The sequence below is a fragment of the Schistocerca cancellata genome, chromosome 2 (genome assembly GCF_023864275.1).
Source record: "Schistocerca cancellata isolate TAMUIC-IGC-003103 chromosome 2, iqSchCanc2.1, whole genome shotgun sequence".
Classification (NCBI taxonomy): domain Eukaryota; kingdom Metazoa; phylum Arthropoda; class Insecta; order Orthoptera; family Acrididae; genus Schistocerca; species Schistocerca cancellata.
The window spans coordinates 632,666,764-632,693,227 of NC_064627.1; the positions used below are offsets into that span (position 1 = coordinate 632,666,764).

Consider the following 26,464-nt stretch of genomic DNA (forward strand, 5'->3'; position numbering starts at 1 on the left):
TCTTGATGTGCGCTAGTTAATGTTTCCCGTCCGCGACACCATGTCAGAAACTATCATCGCAAGTCGAGCGCAATTACATGCTGCCAAACCCCGAAAGCGCGGCAACTCGCGGGAGCGTCACACAACACACCTCCTCCACTCGCTACTCCCGCCAGACTCCTTCCCTCAGCCCGCGCTCCACGCGGCCGAGTTAACACTACCAAAGATCCTACACACTTTGATTCTTCACACGACCTATCGACGTAATCGTTCGATAGCAGTTTTCCCTAGGCAAGACCCAGCGTAAAAATACAAATAATATTTACGAAACAAACCAATTATACATCGACATAAATGCATAAATATACAAATAGTAAAACAATTACAATATACAAAGAGACAGAAATGTCATATCTTGAAGTAACAAAGCAAGGAAAAAAATAGTACAATAGATGGAAATAGGAGGCTATGCATTTCCGGCGTTACAACTGGTCACTCAGAACCTGAAAAGAGTGAAGCGACATGATCGACGAGCACACTAGAGACACTGCCCAACACATCTGTGCAAAGATTTATGGGATTTTCCCAGTGGTTTCCATTTCGCGACTGATAGGAACTTTGTTTCTGGACGACCCTCGTATTATGGTAGTATCATTTGCTTTCCCGAAACGTAGCCATGTTTGTAGACCGAACCTGTGTTTCTCGTCGAATGGGCGACTGCTCACATGCTGAAAACATTGGACTGTGTTGTTGTTGGCAAAACAACCTGATTACACAATTTTTGTTGTCGCTGTACATGCCAACTCCAGTTAAATTACATTTTACTAAGTCTGAATAAGAACCATGTAGGACACGGATACTCTTCATTGGCACCATCACGAACAGGTATTTGCTTATGTTACGTATGAGATATTCACCGATCTCTGAGTACTCGATGTTACCCACGTACATATTCATTTCAGTTCTATTAATCAATCTTCTCCTTCCCCTCCCCTCTCTGTCCACCTCCTTCTCGCCCTTCCCTCTGCCCAAGTCCTCCACCCCCCCCCCCCCCATTTCCCTGTTCATCCCTCCGTGCCATCTGCTACTCCCCCTCCATCTCCTTCTTTTCCCTATCTATGTCCACATCATCTGCTCCCGTCTCCCTGTGCATCTTCTTCTCTTCCGTTTACCTTTCCTTCTCCTCGTACCCCTCTCGCCCTGTGCCGTACTATGATATAATTTTTTTAGGTATATTCAGCGGAGTATTTGGGTTCTGTCTGCTAAATCAATGCGGTAGTTTTTTTACGCATATCACAAGGAAACCCTTGAGTGCGAAGTCGTAAAAGGAGAATGATGTTCATGGCATTCGACGCCCCACATTTTGTCTACCATGCAGCCATAATATCGGGTGCTAATGGCACGGGGAGAGAGACTGGAAGTATCCAATGGTGAGCACAAAATGAGGCTACGGAGCGTAGGTGAACTGCTTAGTGGACGAGTAAGTCACGACAGTACTACAGTGCTATTGGTGTTGATAAAAACCAGACCAAGGGCAACGATAAACAAAGCAAACGTTGCATTATATCTACAACAATAGTTGCCGCAGTTGCCATTTCGTCAGAAAGGAATGCTAGGAATTTCGCAGAGTGAGAAAGAAGTGACAAATGAAATATTAGCGTATTTGCATGATGAGTTAGTGGAACTGTGGTGTCGTATAAGTTCGGCTGTGCAGACAATTTACATTGGGAGGGTAACGATGACGATACCTCAATAACAAGCGAAACTGATACTGAAACAGGTGTCTAGCCATGTAGTTCATTATTTTTACCGGATATGGAGCCACAAATCCCGTCTGCAGTGAATTTGGTTTCGAATAAATCCGCAGCAATATAACGTGTGGTGCATCAGAAATTACGGATATTGAAGAGAGAACAAGGCCCACATGTTACAAAATCTTGTGTTTGTACGTTTCAAAGATGCGCGACAGTTCAAAGAATGTGCATGAAAATGGCCTATTACGCTACGCATATCAAATTGCGCGGTATTAATTAGTGATTTCGAGAGAATCAATGGATGATTGCATAACTTCAAGCAGTACTCTGGAATTCGAAGACGTAAGATAACGAAATTTCAACAAAGCGTCAAGTTGACGATGCACAGCAAACTGCGGAATCGGCCTTGAAAATTTGTGGCGGAAATAAACGAACTTATCTCATAATTCAGTAAGGAATTGTTTTCGACTCCGATCGGTGGATATATGAAAGCGAAATGTATGTGAAACTAAACCGGGAACCCTGGAAAGTAGAGGTACCAAGAGAGTTGTATCAAGAACCCATTCGTATGCAATTATGCTGACCTTTAATCTCTGGATGGTAAGTTGGCTGGAAAGTTATTTATTGCGCAATGAGAAGCTAGAGATTCTCTGTTCAATACGATTCATTCTTGCATGTGTGGTCTTGCAAGGGCAATAGCGAATATTTACGTCACAGCAAGCGTGCGAAAATGGGCATAAGAGAATTACAACTGTGGTGTGAGCACTGCTTTTGTACAGTAGCTGGTCAAAATAGCTTGACTTTGCTCGATTTCTGGTCTGGGTGTAAAATACATACCTCTTCAAATTATCCCTTCTGAAAAGACAGTGACATTGCAATCCATACCATCTGGAACCACTGCACAAACTCAGATGTTTGTTTTTCTGTGCTTATAAAACTTATTACGGCACTATCTGCAGCTAGTCAGTTTCACGATAAGCCAATAGCCGAGTTTGTGGAGTGCAATACATACGCCAGATAGACGGTTGATTTCTGCAACTCTCGGACACTCCTGATGCAAAAGGTGAGTTATTAGCAGTCAATATCTGTCCTGTCATAATTCCTAACACAGCACTTTCAAAAGAGCCTTTATACAGATTGAACATGCGACCTCGCTCTCAAGGAGGTTCCTTGTTTATGTTACGTTATATCTCCTACACTACGTGCCATTCGGCGGTATAATTTTGCACTCAAATTCAGTGCTATATGCGAACACCGTCTCCATTGACGATAAATGTGTGTGTGCGTGTGTTATGACGGGGGGGGGGGGGGGGGGGGCTGTCAGCCAGAAGAACTTTTGTAGAAGTCTGAAATTGTGAGTAAAATTTGTTCAAGTTAGTTAAGTGCTCTAGTTCCCAAGCACGGGATGAATAAACTCTGGGTATGCGCGCGTCATGGCGTGCATTTCTTTTTTACGCCGATCCTAACCTCCTTGACAGTTATTTTATTGTCACTCGCACAGCGATGCTTTCCATACAGTAAGTGACGTGTGTACCAACTTCAGTTGAAACTGGTCTAGTGGTTTCTTAGGTAATGTGGAACATACGTACTCATAATTTATATAATATGTTTGAATAAATTTATTCGTTATCCAATATTAATGAAATATACCCTATACGGTGTCCATATCTAAGCTGAAATTACCGGTGAAAACCCCATAAAATCCATCCTGTAGGAGATTAGCGTGTTCATACACGCGTACAGACTGAAAAAGTTTTAGTAAAACATCAAATCACGGTATCTTTTCTCTGATCCAGTTTTGACGAACTGAAGCCGATATGGTACACCAAACTACACTCGCTTACTTGCTAAGACCGCATGAACATTCGTCTTGTAGCTTTGGAGTTAGTGTGATCATAGACACACAGGTACGACTGTTTTACAGATTTGTTGTTAGTTTTGATATAGATCTGGCAGACAGTATGAAGATACAACGTGAAAAGCTTGTAGAGGTATTGCAGGATACGTTGTACTGAGAAATATCTGTTAAGAAAAAACATTTGATACAGAGTGCCCTTCCCGATTTAATTAGCACTGAAGTTAGCCAATCACTTCGTTGCGCGTGCAAATCAAAGCGGCCTGTCAGAGAAAGGGACACCAAAGGTGTTATTCGTTTGGTTTCTTAATTTAAAGTTATCACTTCCGAAAAAGGCACATGTTAACGGGTAATGAAGATTGAACAAGTTGTAACTCGCGAGATCGCAGATGTCTGTGCGTTACCCCGTTTTATCCGGTGCAACTGCTTAAATTGGCGCGCACGATGACCCGACTGAGTAATTCCAACGCTAAGTAGCTCTGAAATGTCGGAACGTATCGAATTCTTTCCTTAAAAATTATTTCTGAGGACAACCTCCCTGAAACACCCTTACAAGGTCTTCAGACTGTTTCTGTCTAAAGTGTATATTACTGAGGTCAGTCTCGAAAAGGTGGAAGGTAAGGAGATAACTTCCCTTCATGGACGAAGTTATTAAAGACGGTACACAAGGACGTGGAGCGAAATTAGTCACATACGTTTCAAACGAACCACTCCGGTATTTGTGTTCAGTGATTTACAGGATCATAGAAGACCTAACTCTGGATTGCTCAGAGGGGACTAAACTTCCGTCCTCCCGGAATGCGAATCTGGAGTCTTACCATGGCTCTGCGTCTCTTGATGTCAGTCCAGCTATGTACCTAGGAAAGAAAGTTGACGCCAGCATGTGTTTCACTCTCCAGTTCCACTTTGAAACATTTAGAGAAATATTCTTCGGAGCCCCCACGACAATATGTCACGTATGTATAGTAGAGCAGGTTTGATACGACGTTTATAGGTTTTAAATTGTTCTACTTACGGAAAGATTCTGACGTCAACTGGTGCGTTTCACATGTGTTACGATAATCATAGGGCACCAAAAGCCCATTTACCAGACCTTGGATCACATATCTGCTCTCGACAGTGAAGAAAGCAATCTCGTGTGACTAGCAATTCCAACGAAGGAGGTCTGTATCAGTATCCTAATGCAATTAGTTGCAATTTTCCGTTGTGTTTATTAAATATCGAAGAAATGTTAAACAAAACATTTAACTTCTAAATTTATCTATACCAATTCATACAATTCTCCCAAACACTTGCTTCAATTGTAAACGAAGTTGAAGCTAACAACCACGGAACAATTGTTGAATTCATACACGATGCGTTTGGTACATACAGGAAGGACCTTCATTCTAATTAATACCCTTTATGTATCACAGAAACGATAAATTAAATTTCGCCTTCTTTTAATTCTCAGTGCACGAATTTGATTTCAAAACAATAACATTCATGAAACTTAATAGAGTTTCACGTTATTTCCAAGCAGCTAAAATCTGACAACATTTCACGTAATAAAGACCTAAGTATTCATTTTTATCTGAAATGACATTGGGATCATTCAAGAAATTATATGAACTGTCTGACCGTTGTCTATACTTCCTGTACCACTACGGCAAGTAGTAATTAGTAATTGTTGTAAAGTTAGCCTAGGTTGTCCGCACTCCATAAACAAGTCTGACTGTCTTCTAAACGACTAAAAGCCGTAACGAAGTGAACTCGAAGCAATATTATTCCAATAATTTTGAGTCTTGTATGAAACGAAGACAATGCCAGATGAAACAGGGGCCATCTTGTGGCAAGCTTGATCATACGCGTCGAGTCATTTTTAATGTGCGCATAGTGTGAAAACGGCACGTTCGCCCATGTGCCGCGACTCAAAAGTAGAGGTTGATTGTGTCACGCTTGGAGCTGCAGGGATGGAGGTTCAGGCGACCTCGTATTCAGCTCGCAGAGTTTTTCACGTCTAAGAACTCTCCGGTGATTACAGTAGTACTTTCTCTCAAGACCCGCCATGCCAGGTATCCAAACTTTCAATCTGCTTGATTGTTTTCTTTTGTGTTCAAAGTGGCTGACAGAACATATCTTGGAGAATGAATGTTCATTCTGTAACGAGATGTGTCCGAAACGACCTGACAGACTAAAAATACGTGCCTGACTAGAACTCGAACCAGAAACGCTTGTCTTTCGCCGGCAAACACCCTACTGACTTTACTGTGTGCGGTACTATATGTCAAGCAAACTATATGTTTGCCAGCGATGCGAAATGAACAACCTCAGGAATCTCTATCAGATGATCAACTGATCCTAATATTACTTTCACGAGAATGTCTCGCGGACTTTAAACATACATCAATGAATAGTTGTTCAGTAGCGTAATCTTTTGTTTATTTTTATTTTTACTTATTTATTTATTTATTTATTTTTTGCAGGTCTATTCCACAAGGTTATCTGCCAAAGCGGTGTGGCGTCTTTGGAACTGGTGTCGGCTCCTATTAAGGACAGGACGTTTCGCCTGGCACAGTCCCTCGGCTTCACGGGAGACAGTTCAGAGGAGCTACTGGCCTTTATGAGAGAACAGCCAGCGCAGAAGCTTGTCGAGAATATACTAAACGGCCTGACCAAAGAGGTGGGGTAAATGTGTCCAAAATTTGTGAGGTGTTATTACGAATGAAACAATACGTTTGTATTCCACACTACTGTGGACTGTCTCTGTCGATTAGGAAAAGCAGAGAATGCAGTCGCTGATACCTTTTCCGCCAACCATAGAACCGGACAGCGTGAAGGACGCTATCATCACACAGGATCCCATGGAAATCCTGAAGAGCGGCAAGTTCAACAAAGTGCCCACCATCTTAGGTGTCTGCTCTCGCGAAGGAATAGTGTTCATTCGAGGTAGGTACACACAAAACAGCCGAGAGAAGTACTGAATATATAGACTATAACTTAGTATCTGAAAAATGACCTGTTCGGACGATAAAGGACTGAAGATTTATCTTTATAATATTCGAAAATGTAACATTGCATTTGTTTATAAATAGTCATTGGTATTCATCTCTTCTTATTGATATTGTTGACAGACGCAGTTTTCTCTCTCATGTCTACTATTCATTACATGTCTTAAAAAAGAAGGGAAAATCTACTTTCACTATATGATTGTTGAAATATTTTTCTCCCTCGCCATAACACTCTAATGCAGTCTACGTTTCTCAAGTGTTTGGGAAAACGAAGAAACCCATAATCAAACCTGTTCATAACACTGTGCAAGAATAAAGAATAACGTTCCACTGCAATTACAGTATTTTCCGAAAATTATTTTCAGTACCATATGGATCCAAACATGATCCCTTACACGTCTGTCTAGTACAACAAACCTGTCGCCGCTAGATTAATTATAGCTATTACACGAAAAGTGAGACAATATTTTTAGTTTATAAATGCAAAAAGAAGATGACTGAATTTATCTTCATTATCACACGGATCTAAACATGATCCCTTAGACGTCAATCTAGTAAAACAAATCTGTCACCCGCTTGATTAAGTATTGTTATTACACGAAAAGTGGGAAGATATTTTTAGTTGATGAGAGCGAAAAGATGACTGAAAACGAATTGAACAGCCAATAGCAGAGCTGCAGCTGTGGGAGGAATTAATCGAAAACTTTTATCAGGCAAGTTTACATAATTTGTCGAAAGCCTGCAACAGTGAAGCCCAGCAAGCGAATGGAAAAAGGTGCAGGTCACTACAATCACTAACATGGATCTGAGAACAGGTGCTGTTTGCCGTCAATATGTTGTACACCGCTGTTCATTATATTTAACAGCACGAGGAACAACAAATACAGAAATTTTACTTATTTCGCAGACACAGTATGCCAGGAGGAATATGTTTAAATCCACAGCTGATCTGATGATATACAGGACGCAAAACGTATTACACATAGGTGCCATCTCTGGCAGCAGTAAAGGCTCTAACACTATTGGACGTCGAGTCGAACTGCACTGGGATGACACAATTACGTTGTTCCATTCTTGTTCATCTCTATGCCAGTCGATCAATCGTAGTGATTGTTGATATTGGCGTACCAATCTCTCACCAACACACAACCAGATGTTTTCAGTGGGTGAGAGATTACAAGAAAGTGCTGGCAAGGCAACAAACGAACAACTTAACGTCAAGCTAGATCAGGACAACTGGTCTTATATGTCATGTAGCCTTGCGACGACGCGGAGATCTTGAAGATGGAGCACAACCGCTGGCTTTAACGCGCCAGAAATGTAATTGCTATTATCTACTTATCGGCTTTGGGACCAGAGATCATGGGGCTGTGTATTCAGCGGTACACTATAAACTCACACTTATGCCGGTCTCGTATGACGATGGCGAATGAAATCTGGAACGTATTTTATTCTCGGAGCCTCACCATGAGGTTACGTCTTTCGTGATGCTGTACACAAAATAACGACTCGCCTTATAAACTTTCCTCATATAAAGAGATTAGTCTGTTGTCATAATGAACACCGAAACAATGGAACTGCTAGCGCTAGCCTAATTTTCATGATTCCATTTATGTAACCGTTGCATTTTCATAGAATGGTCCCACTAAATGGAGCTCTTACCTCCCTCATAGTGAAAGAAATTGAATATCATGTGGTTAGGGCCTGCTATCGAGTAGACTGGTCGCCTGGTGCAAGTTTTTTTTTAGGTGACGCTACTTTGGTGACTTGCGCGTCGATGGGAATGATATGATGATGATGAGGACCACACAACATCCAGTCCCTAAGCGGGGAAAATCTCCCACCGAGCCGGGAATCGAACCCGCGCCCCTGCGCAAGGCACTCCGTCGCGCTGACCAATCAGTTATGGAGGCGGACCCTGATAGTGTTTTTACGTGATTATTTCGAACAACAAATCTTATCCTGGAAAAACATAATACTTTTCATTAACATTTTTTTCTGAAATTAATACAAAACTTATTACTTCAAATGTTTTTGCTTCTTAGCATTGCTCCTCAGTACTTACACTAAGTGATATGCTCTAGCAGTTCACCACTAACTAATCGAGTACTATTGATTTTTTTTCTCTTTGTTATGGCATTGTCACCAATCGTCAAACGTAAATTTAGCCCAGGTCTTCATACATTTTCTTCCCTCACTACAGACGAAAGCAGTGTCTGCAAAGTATCTTGATGTATTGCAGACCATATACGATAAATCGTTTGTACTATGTTAGACGCTTATTTCAGCGTACGAGTATAAGTTTGTTGCTAGTATATTTTAAAAATTACATTTCACGTAGTATTAGTGAAAGAACTAGTGAACGTTGACGATAATTTTGATGCTACAGGTATTACCTTCAGTGACCACTGCTGTTTCCACAGTAAGATTCGTTGTGTTCACAATGAATATTACCATGTAGTGTACTTAGATGATATGTTACTGTACCATTCACTGGCATTACACCTAATGGATATGCTTTCTCCTTAACTAAACATGAAAAGTATTTTTTGCGAAATTAGTATTTGCTTTATGTCAAATTCACCAATTCCGATATGTTTTCTGGATTTAACAACACCACTTTCTCTATCTGAAAATTCTAACTGATGCAGTCTAAATATAAAAAGATAGGAAAACCCTACTATCTCATTTGTTCTATATTTTAGACCACAAACTGACACATTCTGTAATCCGGTCAGTCACAACCAATGTTACTGCAGCTGGAGATTTTCTTGAAGTATTGCTTATAATTTCAAGCAAATAAATACGAAATATTGGAATTATAAGTCTGTTACTGTTTCTTAAGAGGCTCTTGATTAAACAAAAACTTAAGGACTACAAAAGCGTAGGTAACTTGAAGGGTTACGTCGGCAGTTTTATCACAACATGACGGTATCGTATATTCACAACAATTTCATTTAATAAAATATATTCATTACGACCTGATCTGTTAGTTGTTTGCTGAAATGCTCTGTCAACAATGTTTTACACTTCAGTGGTGCTTCATTAACTGAGCTGTCTCCACATTCCTTGCATTTTCATTCACACGGAGGCTTTTAACTTTCACTTTTTCTCATCACTTTTGATATCACGTTGATGTCCACCAATTTTTTTTAGTTGACATATTCAGTGAAATATTTTAAAGAACCCTCTTATTTTATAATTGTTTTAGGAAACTTTTACAGAGACTGGCAGTACATTTTTGCAACAGAAAGTTCAGCTGTTTGAAATATGTATTCCGTAGCATCATGGTGATAATTATCCACTAGGATGTCATAAACCCACTAGTGGGTACTCTTTCGTAACTTCTGTATAATCTTAGTTAAGGGGACATATATTCCATGCTTATCCCTTGGATATAAACCAACAGAAGCAATTTGTTAAACGAAATACAATATACCAACACAACACTATTCTCTCATCTGGTTTTCCAGAAAACATGAGTCATTGATTCAGATACTTTTACTCAGCTGTTACGTCTGAGAAAATACCTTACCTTGTCGGCACTTGGACTGAAGATTCTTGAGTACTGAAGTTTCTACTAGCATTAAATTATTCTTCTACTCATGTAGATTGTGAATATCAGCATAACTCAGATCAAAATATTTTTAAGTTACATGCCTTTCCTAAGTCACTTATTCTTATATTTTGTAGTTAATCTTGTAGCTTAAAGCTTCTTGAGTTGGTCATTAGAGAATGAAAGCAGTAGCGGAATAATGTACATCCGAGACACGTATTCCTGCTTGTTCATGCAGGTAGCTGAAGTTGGTTTACATCTGCAGAACCTTCAGCTTAATGTTTCAATATTACTATCCCTTGTGTAACTTTTCTGCACTGTAATGTCCTCTTTTGAAATGGAACCAAAGGCTACGGATGTGCAATATACGTGCAAGTGCGATACAAACTAAGTGAACTGCACCAATAAATCAGAAACAGATTCACCCAACACAAAGAAGATCGGACAAAAGTGCTTCGAGACCAAAAGAAGCAAAACGTGTCTCGATAAATATAAAACCATTGAATTTTTTCCTAGCGATGATACTTTTACGTAGGAAGATTACAGTTAATTTCAGCAATAATCGAAGCGGATGCAGAAATAACTATGTTGGTAGAGGGTATGTATTTTAATTCCTTGAGTGTTTCGTCTTCTGACAGATCAGACACGGACCGCCACGAATTCCTCTCCTGCGCCAACCTCTTCATCAGTCAGTAGAACTTGCAGTTCCTGGACTATTTGTTGGTTGTAACCCGATCTTTGTCCTCCTCTACAGATTATACTCACTACAGTTTCCTCTATTAACACGGAAGTTATTCACAGGTGTCTTAATCATGTCCTATCATCTAGTCACTTCACCCATCATTGCCCACTCATTCCCTAACAATCCACCTAACTTTCAACACCCTTGTGTATCACCACATCTCAGTTCATCGATATCTGCTATTCCGGTGTTGCCACAGCAATTGTTCACTACAATGCAATGTTGTAATCCAAACGGTCTGCACATTCTCAGAAACGTCTTCCTCAAATTAGGACTTTTGTTTGATACTGATAAACGTCGTCTGGCCAGGAATATCTTATTTGTCTGTTCCCTGTGCTAGTCTGTTTTTACACTTTCCTTACTTCGCTACGGTCTCAGGTTCGAATCCTGCCTCAGGAATGGATGTATGTGATGTCCTTAGGTTAGTTAGGTTTAATTACTTCTAAGTTCTAGGCGGCTGAAGACCTCAGAAGTTAAGTCGCATAGTGCTCAGAGCCAATTGGACAATTTTTTTTCTTTTTTTTTTTTTGTTTGTTATTTTTCTTCCAAGGTAGCCGAGTTCCGTGGCTTCGTCTACTTACTAGTCACCAATTTTAATGAGAAGTTTCCCACTACCTCATTTCCACTGACTCTTCTTACTTCCGTATTTCTTAGGTTTACTCTCACTCCATCGTCTGTTGTCATTAGATTGTCCATACCAGTCAACAGATCTTGTAATTGTTCTTCATTTCCCCTGAAGACATCAAAGTAATTAGCGAATCTGATATCCTTTGACCCAGATTTTTAATCCCACTCTTAAACTTTTCTTTTATTTCCGTCATTGTTTTTTCTTTAGATAGAATGAACGGTAGGGGCGAAAGTCTGCTCCCCTGTCTTACATCTTTTTTAATCCAAGTGCGCAGTCCGTGGTCTTCAAATATTGTTGTTTCCTCTTGGTTCATGTGCATGTCTATATAATTCGTCTTCCTCCTTAGAGTACTCCTAGATTTCACATAATTTCTAATTCTTGCACGATTTTCTATTATTTTCCTAGATCGATAAATACTACGGATGGCTCTGGTGTTTCCTTAAGTCTTCGCTCAGTTTTCAAGAACAACGTCCGAAAAGCCTCTTCCGAAGCCGAGCTGATCGTCATCTACCAGCTCTCAGAGTTTCTTTTCCGTTCTTCTGTGTATTATTCATATCAACTGCTTGGATGCGTGAGACATTAAGCTGATGGACGGTAAACCTCAAATTGTTCTGTCCTTCCTGTATCTGGAATTGTATGGATGATATTTTCCGCAATTCTGATGGCATGTCAACACAATCGTAGATTGTTCACATCAACATGAACAAGCGTTTGGCTGCCCTTTGCCCCATTATATTAGAAATTCCTTTTATCTTATTTGATCGCTGATCACCTAAAGCTCTGTTGAAATATTACATGTGGATTGACGTTTCTTCTCAAATCACGTTACAATACAAGTCTACCTCTGGTAGAAACCTTCATTGTATTCATTCTACGTATTCGCTCTCTCCTCCACGTTTAAAAGAGGTATTTCCTCTTAGTGATGCCACCTTTTCTTTTAATTTCTCTGAAGGTTGAGTTAACTTACAATATTCATAGTCATTCCTTCCTACTATCGTTTCTTCTCCGATTCATTCACATTTCCTTGCAGCCATTTCGCATTGGAATACCAGCGCGTCTTATTTATTTCATTCCTAAGTGGCTTACTTTGATGTGTTCTTATTTTCTTTAAATGTTTTTGTGCTCTCTTCTTTTTTTAATAGGTTGAAGTATTTACTTGCGTTACCTTCCTTGTACATATGTTTGTAGTCCAACTTCCGTGATTGTGCCTTTAGGGATGTCCATTCACGTTCAGATTAACTGGCTACTGTGGTATTAATTATCGCAGTATCTGCAGCCTTAGAGAACTTCAAACGAACCTCATCATTGCCCAGTACTACGTATATCACTTGTTTCTACAGTAATTCTTCCAGACCATTCTCTTTATCTTCAGTCTGCTCATCAGTTTACTACGTTGTGGTCCATTCTACGTCTGCTCCCGGGTACGCTTTACAGTTAAATACAAGATTTCGGAATCTCTATCTGGCGATGATGTAATCTAGCTGGAAACTTCCCGTCTTTCTGGGTCTTTCCCAAGTACATCTCCTCTCTTCCTCTGCGAAAGATTACTTCATTATTGTCATTTGTGACGTCCAGTGCATGAGCATTTTTAATTGCTTTCACCAGAACTGACGGAGAACAAGGGAGCTATGCGGGAGCTCAACACAAACTTCCAGAGGCTGTTGCCAGCTAGCATCCCCATCAAGAGGGAGGAACGCATCACCATTGCTCGAGACATCAAGAGGTTCTACTTTGAAAATCAACCTCTGGAAGACTCAACCGTCGAAATGTATGCTGATGTAAGTCTCAATCTTTTTCTGTCCTTTGTCTTAGCCAGCTGTATATATAAATGTGTGTAGTGTTTTACTACAAACACACTCAATATTTTGTAGTGAAGTTTTTAGACAATTGGTAACAACTTTTTCTACTCAAATATTTTTGAGTTGAATAACTCGCTTTAGTTTTTCCTCGGAGATTAATATAACTGAATAATGGAAATGGAAAACGCATTAAGTGCCAAATCTCAGATCCCTCAGGAGAATCAAAAGCGGTAGTTTTTACATGATTAATTTGTACCCAGAAGATTGAGAAGGTATTATTACACCACAGAATTATGCTACTCACCGCATCTCTGAAAAAAATGAAACACTGAGACAAATTAAACAAAAGGTACTTCATTAAGAAAGTTCAAAGAGCCATACCAGGAGACTCTCTGGGTCTAAATGCCAATAAGAAAGTTTTTGCAAGTTGATTTTTGCAAAGAAGAAAACAGCAAGCATGCTTTTTATTTACACAAATAGCACTCGGACTGGGTTCGAACAGAAAGTTTTATTTTCATTACATTTGGTGTTGTTTACATTAGCTGTCAACTACTGTTTAATGTAAGCAACAACAAATGTAAGACCGCCCGGGTGGCCGAGCGGCTCTAGGCGCTACAGTCTGGAACCGCGCGACAGCTACGGACGCAGGTACGAATCCTGCTTCGGGCATGGATGTGTGTTATGTCCTTAGGTTAGTTAGGTTTAAATAGTTCTAAGTTCTTGGGAACTGATGACCTTAGAAGTGAAGTCCCATAGTGCTCAGAGCCATTTTAACCAGCCTACAAATGTAATACAAACGTGAACAGCCGCCTGAGCATGAACTGTCAATTCGAAAAAGGTAAAGGCGCTATTTGTGTAAATAAGTGGCATTGATACCATGGATGGTTGCTGTTTTCTTCTTTGTAAGAACAGATTTGTACTTTTTACACAGCCACAGTCTTAAAAATGTCAGTTTTTGACAAAAAAGTGGTAAGAAAGTTCTTGTTCCAAGTGCCATTGCTACGAAGGCACTACGTTTTATTTGTGATAATGCAAGTACGGAAATACAGCAGTAGATTTTTAAGTAGCAGAACTTTGGTTAACAGAAATTACTTCTCACATTTATTTTAAATTTTAAAACTACAGAAGGAACCACAACTTGTACAACTTGGCACAAAGACCGTAATCCGCCTAGTAACCCATGTTTAAAAAACTTTCTCCGTGGTTTGGCACTTTCAGATCTACTGGAAAATCACTACTAATTATGCTCCTTTTATTGTTTATTCTTCATTTTCGATCATCGCATTCGTAACGAAAACCTTTCTTAACTTCGAAATATGCAACTAGTTCTCTAAATAAATATAGTTATAATTTTTAAATGCGTTACTTTTGTCTTTAGGAGGAGACTTCAGACAGTATGTTCGAAACGTCTTCCCACACTTAGAGCTTTTGCGACAAGAATTTCACGTGTTAGGTGAGTAAATGCTCTGGGTCTACTGTAAACACAGCTATTGCGCTACGGATAAAAGGTGCATCGCAGTGTGGGAGTGAAACAGCCCAGCAACTGGAAATCTTAAGTATGCGGGCTTGTCCGCCGCGGTAGCTGCAAGGTCAGAGAGGCAGGATGCTAAGCGAAGGGCTGGGTTCGAATCCCGATTGTGTCGAAGACTTGCTCCGTTCAGAGATTAGGTGTTATGTTGTCATCACTGCCGTGTCGTCGTAATGGTAATTACTATTGAGATGGCGGAATGGCCACGAACTGTAAGCCAACACGGTGAAGAAAAACAAAGTACACTAGCAAAAGGTCTAAATTGAACATAGCTTCCCTGAGAAATTCCGGCGGTGTATGGACCAAATGCGATGTAAGGTCCAGCCGCACTGAAATAGTGTCATCAATTTGGTCAATCCCACACAGAGGTGGATGACTCCTATAGGGAAGGAAGGCCATCGACATCTACTATATTCGATAGTGATCAGGCAATCGAGGAGTCAATTCACAACAGTGACAGGTTTTCTAACGGTGAGGACATTAATGTGCCGGTTCTCTAATGGCTCCGTGACCATGGAAAGGTTTCTATCGTCGAGGGTTTAGACAATTGGTAGAACCTTCCTACCGTCGTTTACAGATATGGAGCATTAAATAAATATTACTTGCCCTGACAAAGATTTTTCTTATTGAAAAGAATTTTTATGTTATTTACAAATTTCAACACCTTCAAAGCTTTCCACTCTAAATAAGGTCATACAATAGGGTTAGTGTATGTACTTCTGTCCGAAAACTTGTTCAGGAAGCTGTAGTCCATGGTTCTTCTTAATCATGTCTTTTACTTTCTTGTGGTAATGTTTCCATAGCAACTTCATGCCCTAACACATATTTCTTTGTAACTAATCGAGAAATAAAATAATAACTTTCATAGATATAGCTTTAAAATTTTATGACACAACGAAACATTTTATTAAAATTTTTCGTCCCCTATTTCACTCCCTTAATAGTTGAATTTCCAAAATGCTGTAACAATTTTTTCTTTTCACTTCTTACTGAGAAACCAAACGCCAACTTTCATAGTTCTAGCGTGAAAATTGCCTTAATAGTGACATATTTTCAAAACGTCTTTCACCTATTTCAGCTGCTTGGAGCTATAATTTCGAACAATAACTTCTTAAAAAATACCTACAGTATAAGATCCATACCCTCTCCAAATTTCAAACCTTAGCGGTTTGGGCTGGGCGATTAAGAGTCAGTCCGGCCATATTCCATCCCACTAAGGGTTGAATTTCCAAAAACAGTGAAGCATGCATTTTATCGTTTCTAACTGAAAAGGCAAACAGCCATTGTCTTACATTTGACAACAAAAAAGGATGTCACAACTAAATATCTTCATAAACCATTTCACCCCTCCATTTCATCCCCTTAGGGGTTGAGTGTTCAAAAAGAGTGAAATTTTTTACTTCTAAAACAGAAACCAAAGACTAATTTTCATAGACTTTTCTTCAAAAATGCTTGCAAACTGATATATTTCTACAAAAAATTTCGTCCTCTATTTCACCTATATGGGTTGAGTTTCCAAAAGCAGTGACAAATTTACTTTTTGTGTCTGACCAAGAAGCCAACTTAAAATTTTTATAAATGTGGCTTTAAAAACGGTTTCATACTGAGATATTTCATAAGACACCCCTTTAGTGGTGGAATTTCCAATAGCACTGAAACGTAGTTTTTCATTTTCAACCGAGATGTCAAATGACAACTTTCATAGATCTGGCTTTAAAATTAATTTAGTAGTTCTTTAATAATTATTTATTTTAAAGAAACTTTCACCCATTATTTTACTCCCATAAGAGTTAAATTTCAAAAATTGCTGAAGCAACCAACATGTCTTGTAGTTTTCTAAGTGGTCGTGCCGAGCCTCCAGGCCATCACAATCTCCCTTTGGTCAAACTGATAGATCGTGCTCCTTCCCCACACTGACTTCACGCCAACTGACACTACAAACACCGTGTTCACTAGCTGGCGCTGCAATCGCCTGGACGCGTTTATATCGATAGTAGGTCGGTGGTTATAGTATTCCGGCAGATCAGTGTATACCTTTAAAAAAAGGGTGAATAATATAATTGTAGTAACTGGATTAACCCCATAAAATTATGTACAAAAGTGCTAAATGTAAGACTGAAAAATGTCATGGGAAACATCATATCTGAAGAACAAACAAATTTTGGATAGGGACGGTCAACTGATGACAATCTTTTCACACTACATCAAGCTATAGAAAAGAGACGAGAATTAAATAGCGGGAATCCATCTTACTGTTATAGATTCCCAAAAGGCACTTGGTACAGTGAAGAGGGAAATGCTATGAAATAAAATGGCTGAACGAGACAATCTATCTCACTTCATCAATGCTATAAAGAGCTTATACAGGAACCCCGAACTGTTATAGCTATTGGAAATAAAATCAAAAAGCCAATAAAGACAAAAGAAGGGCTAGGGAAAAGATGCAATATTTTTCCGGCGCTCTTTAGAGTTCACATGGATGAAGTGATCAGTAAATGGAAAAAATTGACGACACGCCATTTTATACGTAGATGGCCTCACTGCGATTGCAGAGAATGAAGATGACTTTTGGATGGTGGCCTATTAGATGTAGCAGATAACCTCATGTTACAATCTGACACCGTCTGCAGACAAAACAAAAGTGATGCCATTTCTGGTCATACAGCCAGTAAGATCTAAATAGCCTTGAATAACAAAATCTCGGCTTCCGTGGCCGTTGTCACCATCAAAAAAAATTCTTCTGTAATTTTGACTGCATTGTCAATATATAAAATTGTCCGACGTTTCGGCCGCTATTGATAACGGCCTTCTTCAGAGCTTTGTGCTGAGCTGACTGCTGAATAGCCGGTCGCAGTGGCAGAGCGGTTCTAGGCGCTTCAGTCTGGAACCGCACGACCGCTACGGTCACAGGTTCGAATCCTGCCTCGGGCATGGATTTGTGTTGTCTTTAGGTTAGTTAGGTTTAAGTAGTTCTAAGTTCTAAGGGACTGATGACCTCAGATGTTAAGTCCCATAGTGCTCAGAGCAATTTGAACCATTTGACTGCTGAATGCGAGAGACTTAAAATCTTATATTTGTAGCGGAAGCAGCTGTTTACGTCATTTGATAGGGTACTTGAGGACATGGGTGTTAGTGGTTCTTTATTGGTCTTTATATTATTTCTATCCTTTAAGCACTAAAGCTCTAAAGAAACTGGTATAGGCAAGCGTTCCCAAACACGGTGATATGTAAACAGGCAGAATACGGCTCTGCGACCGGCAACGTCGGTATAAGACAATAAGTGTCTGGTGCAGTTGCCAAATCGGTTAATGCCACTACAATGGCAGCATAGCGAGATTTAAGTGAGTTTAAACTTGGTATTATAGTCGGAGCACGAGTGATGGGACGCAGTATTTCCGAGGTAGCCATGAAGTGGGAATTTTTCCATACGACCATTTCACGTGTGTACCGTGAATATCAGGAATCCGGTAAAACATCAAATCTCTGAGATCGCTTCAGCTGGAGAAAGATCCTGCAAGACGGACCAACAACGACTGAAGAGAATCGTTCAACGTAACAGAAATCCAACCCTTCCGCAGACTGCTGCAGATTTAAATGTTGGGTCATCAACAAGTGTCAGCGTGCGAACCATTCAACGAAACATCAATACTGGCTTTGGGAGCCGAAGGACAACTAGTGTACCCTTGATGGCTGAACGACACAAAGCTTTACGCGTCGTCTGGGCCAGTCAACATCGAGTTTGACTTTTAATGAGTAGATATATGTTGCCTGGTGGGACGAGTCCTATTTCAAATTGTATTGAGCGGATGGACGTGTAAGGGTATGGAGACAAGCTCATGAATCCATGGACCCTGCATGTCAGCAGGGTAGTGTTTAAGTTGGTGGAGGCTCCGTAATGGTTCAATTGGTTCTAAGCGCTGTGGGACTTAACATCTGAGGTCATCAGTCTCGTAGACCTAGAACTACCTAAACCTAACTAACCGAAGGACATCACACACATCCATGGCAGAGTCTGGATTCGAACCTGCAAGCGTAGCAGCAGCGCGGTTCCGGACTGAAGCGCCTTGAACCGCTCGTCCACACTGGTCGGCGCTCTGTAATGGTGTGGAGCGTGTGCAATTGGAGTGATACGGAACTCGTGATTCATCTAGATACGCTTCTGATAGGCGACACATACGTAAGCATCCTGTCTGATCACCTGCAACGATTCATGAGCATTGTGCATTCCCATAGACTTGAGCAATTCCAACAGGACAATGTGACGCCGCGCACGTCGAGAACTGCTACAGAATGGCTCCAGGAACACTCTCCTTAATTTAAACACTTCTCGCACTCTCCCTGTGCCATCTTAGGAATGGCGTGGATGACGTTTTTCTGATTACCTCATAGTATGTCTGCAGAATCATGTATCCTACAAAACAGCTTGAAAAGTCGTTAGTTGCCACTTTTAAGGCCGTGACTTGAGAAATTCCAACAGACTATCCTTTCCGCCTTAATTGTAGGCAAGTCTTGTAAAACTCGGTTAATTTGTAGTAATGGATCGTCTATGTCTTCTTTATCGACCAACCTTCTTTCATCAGAATCGTTGAGGTCTTCAGTGTTCTCTTTATAGCTGTTCTGTGTCTCCTCTACATTGTACAGTGGGATTCCTGATATCTCTTAATGTTAACGCCTTTGTCTTTCTTTCACTGAAGACTGTTTTGACTTTATATGCTGACTCTGTCCTTCCGACGATCATATCCCCTTCTATTTCTTCATGATTTTGCTGCAGCCAACGGTTTTAGCTACGTTTAAGTGTGTATTGATTTTATTGCTAAATGATTTATACTGCAGTTTACCTTCATTTTCCTGAATATTTGTGTACATCGTCTTTGGTATATCTGTTGAAGTATTTTCTCCGTTACCCAAGATTTCTTCGCAATTACCTAGATTTTCCTGTCCTACTTTTATGATTTCTTCTTCAACTTATCTGCCCGCTGTGGGCTGAGATAGCTGCAAGTGCAACTCACCATTCATCAGTACTTCAGTAGGCCAATTCTTTACACATCGGTCCTTCGTAGCGATTCACTAGAATTCCGGTTGTACAGTTCATTATTGGTATAACAGTGCTTTTTTTGAGACTAAGTAGGGAAAATGATATAGATAGGTAGTAAGTTGACTACAGCTAATTTCTTTACGTAAATGACATTGTTTATATTTAAGAACCATTACAACCACTACTTAATGATTTTTTTCTATGAAAATTTTGCTGAATAGGCCTCCGATCATAGAGAACACTGTCCAAAGTCTCTGATAAGAAATTTCAATAAATTAAATTATGTGCATATTTCTTACGAGACGAAATTATGTGTCTCCCTTAGCGTACAAAATAGTGCCCCAGCTTGTTACGAAACTTCGACATCCGTTTCATTGCGTGCGGCAAGGTATATAGGAATTCGACACGTTCACTGTCAGCATTGTGCAGTAACGTCTCACAACGATCTCCGCCGAAATTGTTTCCTTTGGTGTAGCCTTGTTGTTGTTGTGGTGGTCTTCAGTCCTGAGACTGGTTTGATACAGCTCCCCATGCTACTCTATCCTGTGCAAGCTTCATCTCCCAGTACTTACTGCAACCTACATCCTTCTGAATCTGCCTAGTGTATTCATCTCTTGGTCTCCCTCTACAATTTTTACCTTCCACGCTGCCCTCCAATGCTAAATTTGTGATCCCTTGATGCCTCAGAAAATGTCCTACCAACCGCTCCCTTCTTCTTGTCAAGTTGTGACACAAACTCCTCTTCTCCCCAATTCTATTCAATACCTCCTCATTAGTTATGTGATCTAGCCATCTAATCTTCAGTTTTCTTCTGTAGCACCATATTTCTAAAGCTTCTCTTGTCCAAACTATTTATCGTCCATGTTTCACTTTCATACATGGCTACACTCCATATAAATACTTTCAGAAATGATTTCCTGACACTTAAATCTATACTGGATGTTAACAAATTTCTCTTCTTCAGAAACGCTTTCCTTGCCATTGCCAGTCTACATTTTATATCCTCTCTACTTCGACCATCATCAGTTATTTTGCTCCCCAAATAGCAAAACTCCTTTACTACTTTAAGTGTCTCATTTTCTAATCTAATTCCCTCAGCATCACCCGACTTAATTCACTGCATTCCATTATCCTCGTTTTGCTTTTGTTGATGTTCATCTTATATCCTCCTTTCAAGGGTGTAGCCTTACTTTCAAATATATTGGTAGTGATTGTAGTGTCGGTAAACTGCGTTTTTAGCCTGGACTAGAGAATGAATCTGTCATGCTGAAAACTTGACAACTGCAGTAGTGCTTATGAATGCCGTTAATGAATCGAAGATTTTTTTTCTCTTGTTGCAGCTGCGCGGCGACCTCTTCTTCGTGTACCCATCCCTTGTGGCGGCGCGAGTACAGTCTGCAGTCGCAGGGGCACAACCGGTGTATTTCTATCACTTCGACGCCGTCACGAACCTTAACATGTTCAAGAAGATCTTAGCCAAAGAAGATATTGCCGGTAAATACATAATTCTGGTCATAAAGTGTCCTAGCTTTTTTTCTAGCAGAAATTACGAAATAATCAAGTGATATTCTTAATCGAAATATAAGAGGCGATCAAAAAGTTTCCGTTCTACGGCCGCACATCCGGAATCGGTATGCCGATCAGGAACGTCGACGTGAGCACTGAGGCAATCATCCCATCGATGCAACAGGTTGAAGTTATCCGTGTGGTACAACAAGCACTCATGAGTTAAAAAGTCAATATTTACCTGCTGCACCTTCTTTTCCGACAGAATGACAAACACTTCGAGGCTTGTTTTATGGGACCGAAGTCGTGATAATCCCCTGGCCAGAGGTCAGGACTATTAGGGGGGGATGTTCGTCTCAAGTGCCGAGTGCCATGGACAAGGCCAGCTTCCCAGATTGACCGACGTCTTATGTCGAATCGCGACCACCACAGAACTTGGCGCACCATTCCACACGTTGATTTTAGATGTACATGCTTACCCACACACTTTCTTCATTCTCCAACAGATATCTGCAGGTGTTTGTCACTCAGCAGCCAAGAAAACAATAACAGAAAATTGGTTCCGCTTGATCACATTTGATAACAACGTCACTGTAGTTCACGATGTCACATTTACCACACGCCGTGGCAAAGACACGAAATCCAAACAACCCAAACAACTCCCCTGCATGCATCTCAGTGCTTATAGACCGGCATTGGAGTCGCACTACGTTGTTTATACGCTGCTGCAACGCTATCAAACTGAAACATTTTGATCGCCTCTTAAAAAAAATAGCGAGGTATAAAAGTATAATAGCATTTCAGGTTGAACCACTTCCAACTTTATAATGAACGAAGTAACAGACCCTGCAGTGATAATCGATTATATTTATAGGGGCCTCTCATGCCGATGACATCGTCTATTTATTCTCTGGAGAAATGTATAAAGACATCCCCAAAGGACCAGAAACGGTGGAAGGAAAAGCAATAGCTCGTATGACACGACTGTGGACGAACTTCGCCACTAAGGGGTAAGTACTGTAGCTCAACAATAATATACCTCATGACAATAAATTTCTGTTATTTGATAGGGTAGATCTGTAAAATGGTTCAAATGGCTCTGAGCACTATGGGACTTAACATCTATGGTCATCAGTCCCCTAGAACTTAGAACTACTTAAACCTAACTAACCTAAGGACAGCACACAACACCCAGCCATCACGAGGCAGAGAAAATCCCTGACCCCGCCGGGAATCGAACCCGGGAACCCGGGCGTGGGAAGCGAGAACGCTACCGCACGACCACGAGATGCGGGCAAGGTAGATCTGTAGATTGGCTCTTCTTCGTCAGCTCGCCTTTCCCCGTTACGACGTATTTAGTTTTGATAAAAAAAAAAAAAAAAAAAAGAAAGTCAACATAAGAACAGAAATCTGTGATAACCAAGGTATCACAGGTAATTGCCAGAGAGAGGGGTGCAGTGTGGTCCGGAGAGTAGTTATTTGGCCCCATTTTAAATGACTGAAGGCAACGCGTACACAGACGGCCTGAAGAAGTGTTTACTCCGCAGTGTGTGGCGGGCTGCGTTTAGGTTGGCGGGTTGGGAGGTGATTTCTTGAACATGAGCGAGGATGTTTATTTTAAAATTCTCGGTGACCAGATGGGTCCATTCATCTAAATCTTCATGATGAATGTGATGTAAATACTCCCGTTTTGCAGGTTATCAATAGCCACGTTCGAACGATGACCATTAAGGGTTCCGATCACTCCTCGACTTGGCTGCTAAGAAAAACGATATTAAATTCTTTGGATGACATCGAGAACTGTGGATAAAATTTTTCGTGTTGAATAAATCGCTCCAGTTGTAATTGACAAATCCTCTCTTTGGATAAAAACGTACACACGACCTGGGTTTCAGGTTGTAAATCCCATCTTGTTTCAGGATGTAAATTTCAGGCGCTTAATTGAGTACTCAGAATGACACCGGGCAACCGGAGCCATGTAAGCGCCCAACCGGAGGCTCAGCAATATCGGTTAACAGCCGGCCGTGCGAACCGCTGTGAGAAATCTGAGTACAAATATATGAGTACACACATAAGTCAGGGATTGAAAGCCACCGGAACTAATACCGAGGGCGAGGGGACAAACGAAGGGGTGGAAGTACATCTGTCCTCACACTGCCATTAACATTGATGAACCTTGTTTAACATGCCATCCCCTTGACGACACGGAATAATGTCAGCAAAAAGAAAACGGTGAACTAAAGATCAAAATTGGAAAAAGTGGGAAATGAAGGAGGTGAGACCTGGATAAGTGTAAGTACCCAGAGATTGTTCAGTTTCAAATTAAGCAGTAGGCAACGATTGAAAAACGAGAGAAAGTAATGCAGTAGAAGGTAATTGGGTAGCTTTGAGAAATTAAACAGTGAATGCTGCAGAGGATCAAATAAGTAAAAAGACAAATTCTAGTAGGGGTCGCTGAACGTAACAGTAGGTATTGAACTGATGAAAGAAAAGAATTAAAAAAATCGGCAAATGAGGCAGACAGAGAGTACGTACATCTCAAAAGAGAGAATTGACAAAGAGCAGAACGAGTAGAGGAAAAGTGTCAGTCCACAGGGCGTTCGAAAATTCCCATTAAGAAATTCAAGGGCTTGTAGAGGGGAGAGAGTACATAACATTTTGAATGGGAACCCATGTTCGGAAGCGTACCGTCCCCGTTCTACGATGGCTTCGATTCAAATGTTTAACTCTTCCACTTCTTGAGGAAGTGACTAAGGCGTAACACAGCACAATTATTAGGTAACTGTTCAAAGGAAACAAACGATACATCCGTTGATCACTTAAGCGTATTTGCTTGTATTAACAGTGAAACATTATATGTTTACATTATTCCGAAACAAGAAAGAACCCAGAATATTGTACTTACAGAACAATATTGATGCATTACAACAGCGGGTCGAAGTAGCGACCACCAATATTGTTACAGACTAAGCATGTTCTGGTACCCACATTACGTGTCACCTGATGTCTCTTCAGTTTCTGGTGCAGCAGGCAGAGCTCTGGCCAGCAGATCTTCCTCTGTCTTTGCAGGAGTCCCGTAAATTAAACTTTGCATACAATTCTACAAGAAGTAGTTACACTCACGAGCGCAAACATTATGACCACATCCTTGTTAGCTTGTTGTGTCATCCTTGTAACGCAATATATCACCGATTGTGCGTAACATCGACTTTAAAGTTCGTTGGTACGCTTCTGGAGTTATGTGCCTACGCACAAGTCATGTGATTTCCGTAAATACCTAAAAATGGTTCAAATGACTTTGAGCACTACGGGAATTAACATCTGTGGTCATCAGTCCCCTAGAACTTAGAACTGCTTAAACCTAACTAACCTAAGGACATCGCCGGCCGGAGTGGCCGAGCGGTTAAAGGCGCTACAGTCTGGAACCGCACGACCGCTACGGTCGCAGGTTCGAATCCTGCCTCGGGCATGGATGTGTGTGATGTCCTTAGGTTAGTTAGGTTTAAGTAGTTCTAAGTTCTAGGGGACTTATGACCACAGCAGTTGAGTCCCATAGTGCTCAGAGCCATTTGACCCTAAGGACATCACACACATCCATGCCCGAGGCAGGATTCGAACCTGCGACCGTAGTGGACACGCGGCTCTAGACTGAAGCGCCTAGAACCGCACGGCCACAACGGCCGGCCGTAAATAACTACCCACTAATTTCTGTTTGCAGGGAACCACCGGATGCTCATCAGGCAACTTTGGTGGCAAAGACATTAACGTGATTTACCTGTGAGTTCCTCTAACTACTGTAGCACTATTCTGCCTTCCAGAAATGGACAACAGTTATAGTGAAAGACGAGATTGTCGTCAGGGAAGACATTAAGCATGAAGGGATGCAGGCGATCCGCGGCTGACATGGTGCCTTCCATGACTACCACTCATCCCATTTTATCACTGCGTCACGTATCCGCGACGCCACTTGGAGGCATCCAAGTTTGCAGTGGGCAGTGGTCAAAATGTTTTGGCTGATCAGCATAAATCCGGCGATCGCGGCCGCCACGCCGTTGGATCAACTCGGCCTATCCATCTTACACTTGTCATCTGTTGAGAATTCACTGAACAGCACGTGAGAAGTGACGTGGAGCCCCATCACGCTGAAAGGTACACGTTAAATGACATCAGGTGACCGTCTGACATAGTGCACGTCTGCCCTATTACATACCAGGAGAAGCAACTCTGAGACTTTTCTCTTTCCCTCAGCAGACGGGGATGCTTTACACATTTGAATTGAAATCATCGTAGAACTGAAAGGTGCTGTCGTATGGGTTTCTACTCAAAATATTATGTACACATTCCCCTCTACAAGTCCGAGAAATTTGCAACGGGGCTTTGTCAATCACCTTGTATAGTCGCACGTATAATTTGTAGACACACAAATGCCTCTATAGGAAAATTGAAGTGGCTTTTGAAGAAAAGAGAAGCACCTTTATGTATGTCAAGAGCCCAAATGAAGAACTACTACGATACTATGTAAAGAATGGGCACCTTCGGAAATCATGTTCTCTCCTTCCACCATCGCATGACAGAGGTCGTCCACGGACTCGCTGTACTCCAGCTACTGAAAAAACTATTCTGGATGTAATACACCAAGAACCTCAGCGAAGTACACATAGCTTAGCAAGGCAACTGCATGTCTCGCAACCCATGGTCGTTAACGTGCTGCACTGGGCTGCACCCCTATCATTATGCTTCCATGCAACACCTGCATCCAGCAGATCGCCATCAGTGGATCAATGGTTCCAACAACAACAGGAAGCCAACGATGGCTTCGTGAACATTATAATATGGTCGGATAAAGCAGCATACACTCATGAGGGTATCTTCAATATGCACAGTGCCCACCATTGGAGTGAGGTTAACCCGCATGTCACTCGCGACCGTGGATATCAAGTTCACTTTGGTATAAATCTCTGGCCTGGAATATTGGGCGACATGTGTTTGGACCCCTACTTGTTGCCTGAAAGATTGACTGCATGACTCTCAAAGTATCTGCTGATGCGCTGGAAGATGTTCCACTACAGTATTACTTTCAGTATTACTGTTG

At 41.0% G+C, this 26,464-nt stretch overlaps 1 protein-coding gene across 1 annotated transcript in view; it reads left to right on the forward strand.

Moving 5' to 3' along the window:
- The window catches only part of LOC126162297 (juvenile hormone esterase-like), a 71,102-nt gene that overhangs the window by 39,579 nt on the left and 5,059 nt on the right, over positions 1-26,464 (forward strand). The window contains exons 5-9 of the mRNA XM_049918716.1: positions 6,054-6,250; positions 6,345-6,516; positions 13,110-13,282; positions 21,207-21,360; positions 22,247-22,382. Coding sequence (XP_049774673.1) covers positions 6,054-6,250; positions 6,345-6,516; positions 13,110-13,282; positions 21,207-21,360; positions 22,247-22,382 — 832 coding nt within the window. The remainder of the gene's footprint in view (positions 1-6,053; positions 6,251-6,344; positions 6,517-13,109; positions 13,283-21,206; positions 21,361-22,246; positions 22,383-26,464) is intronic.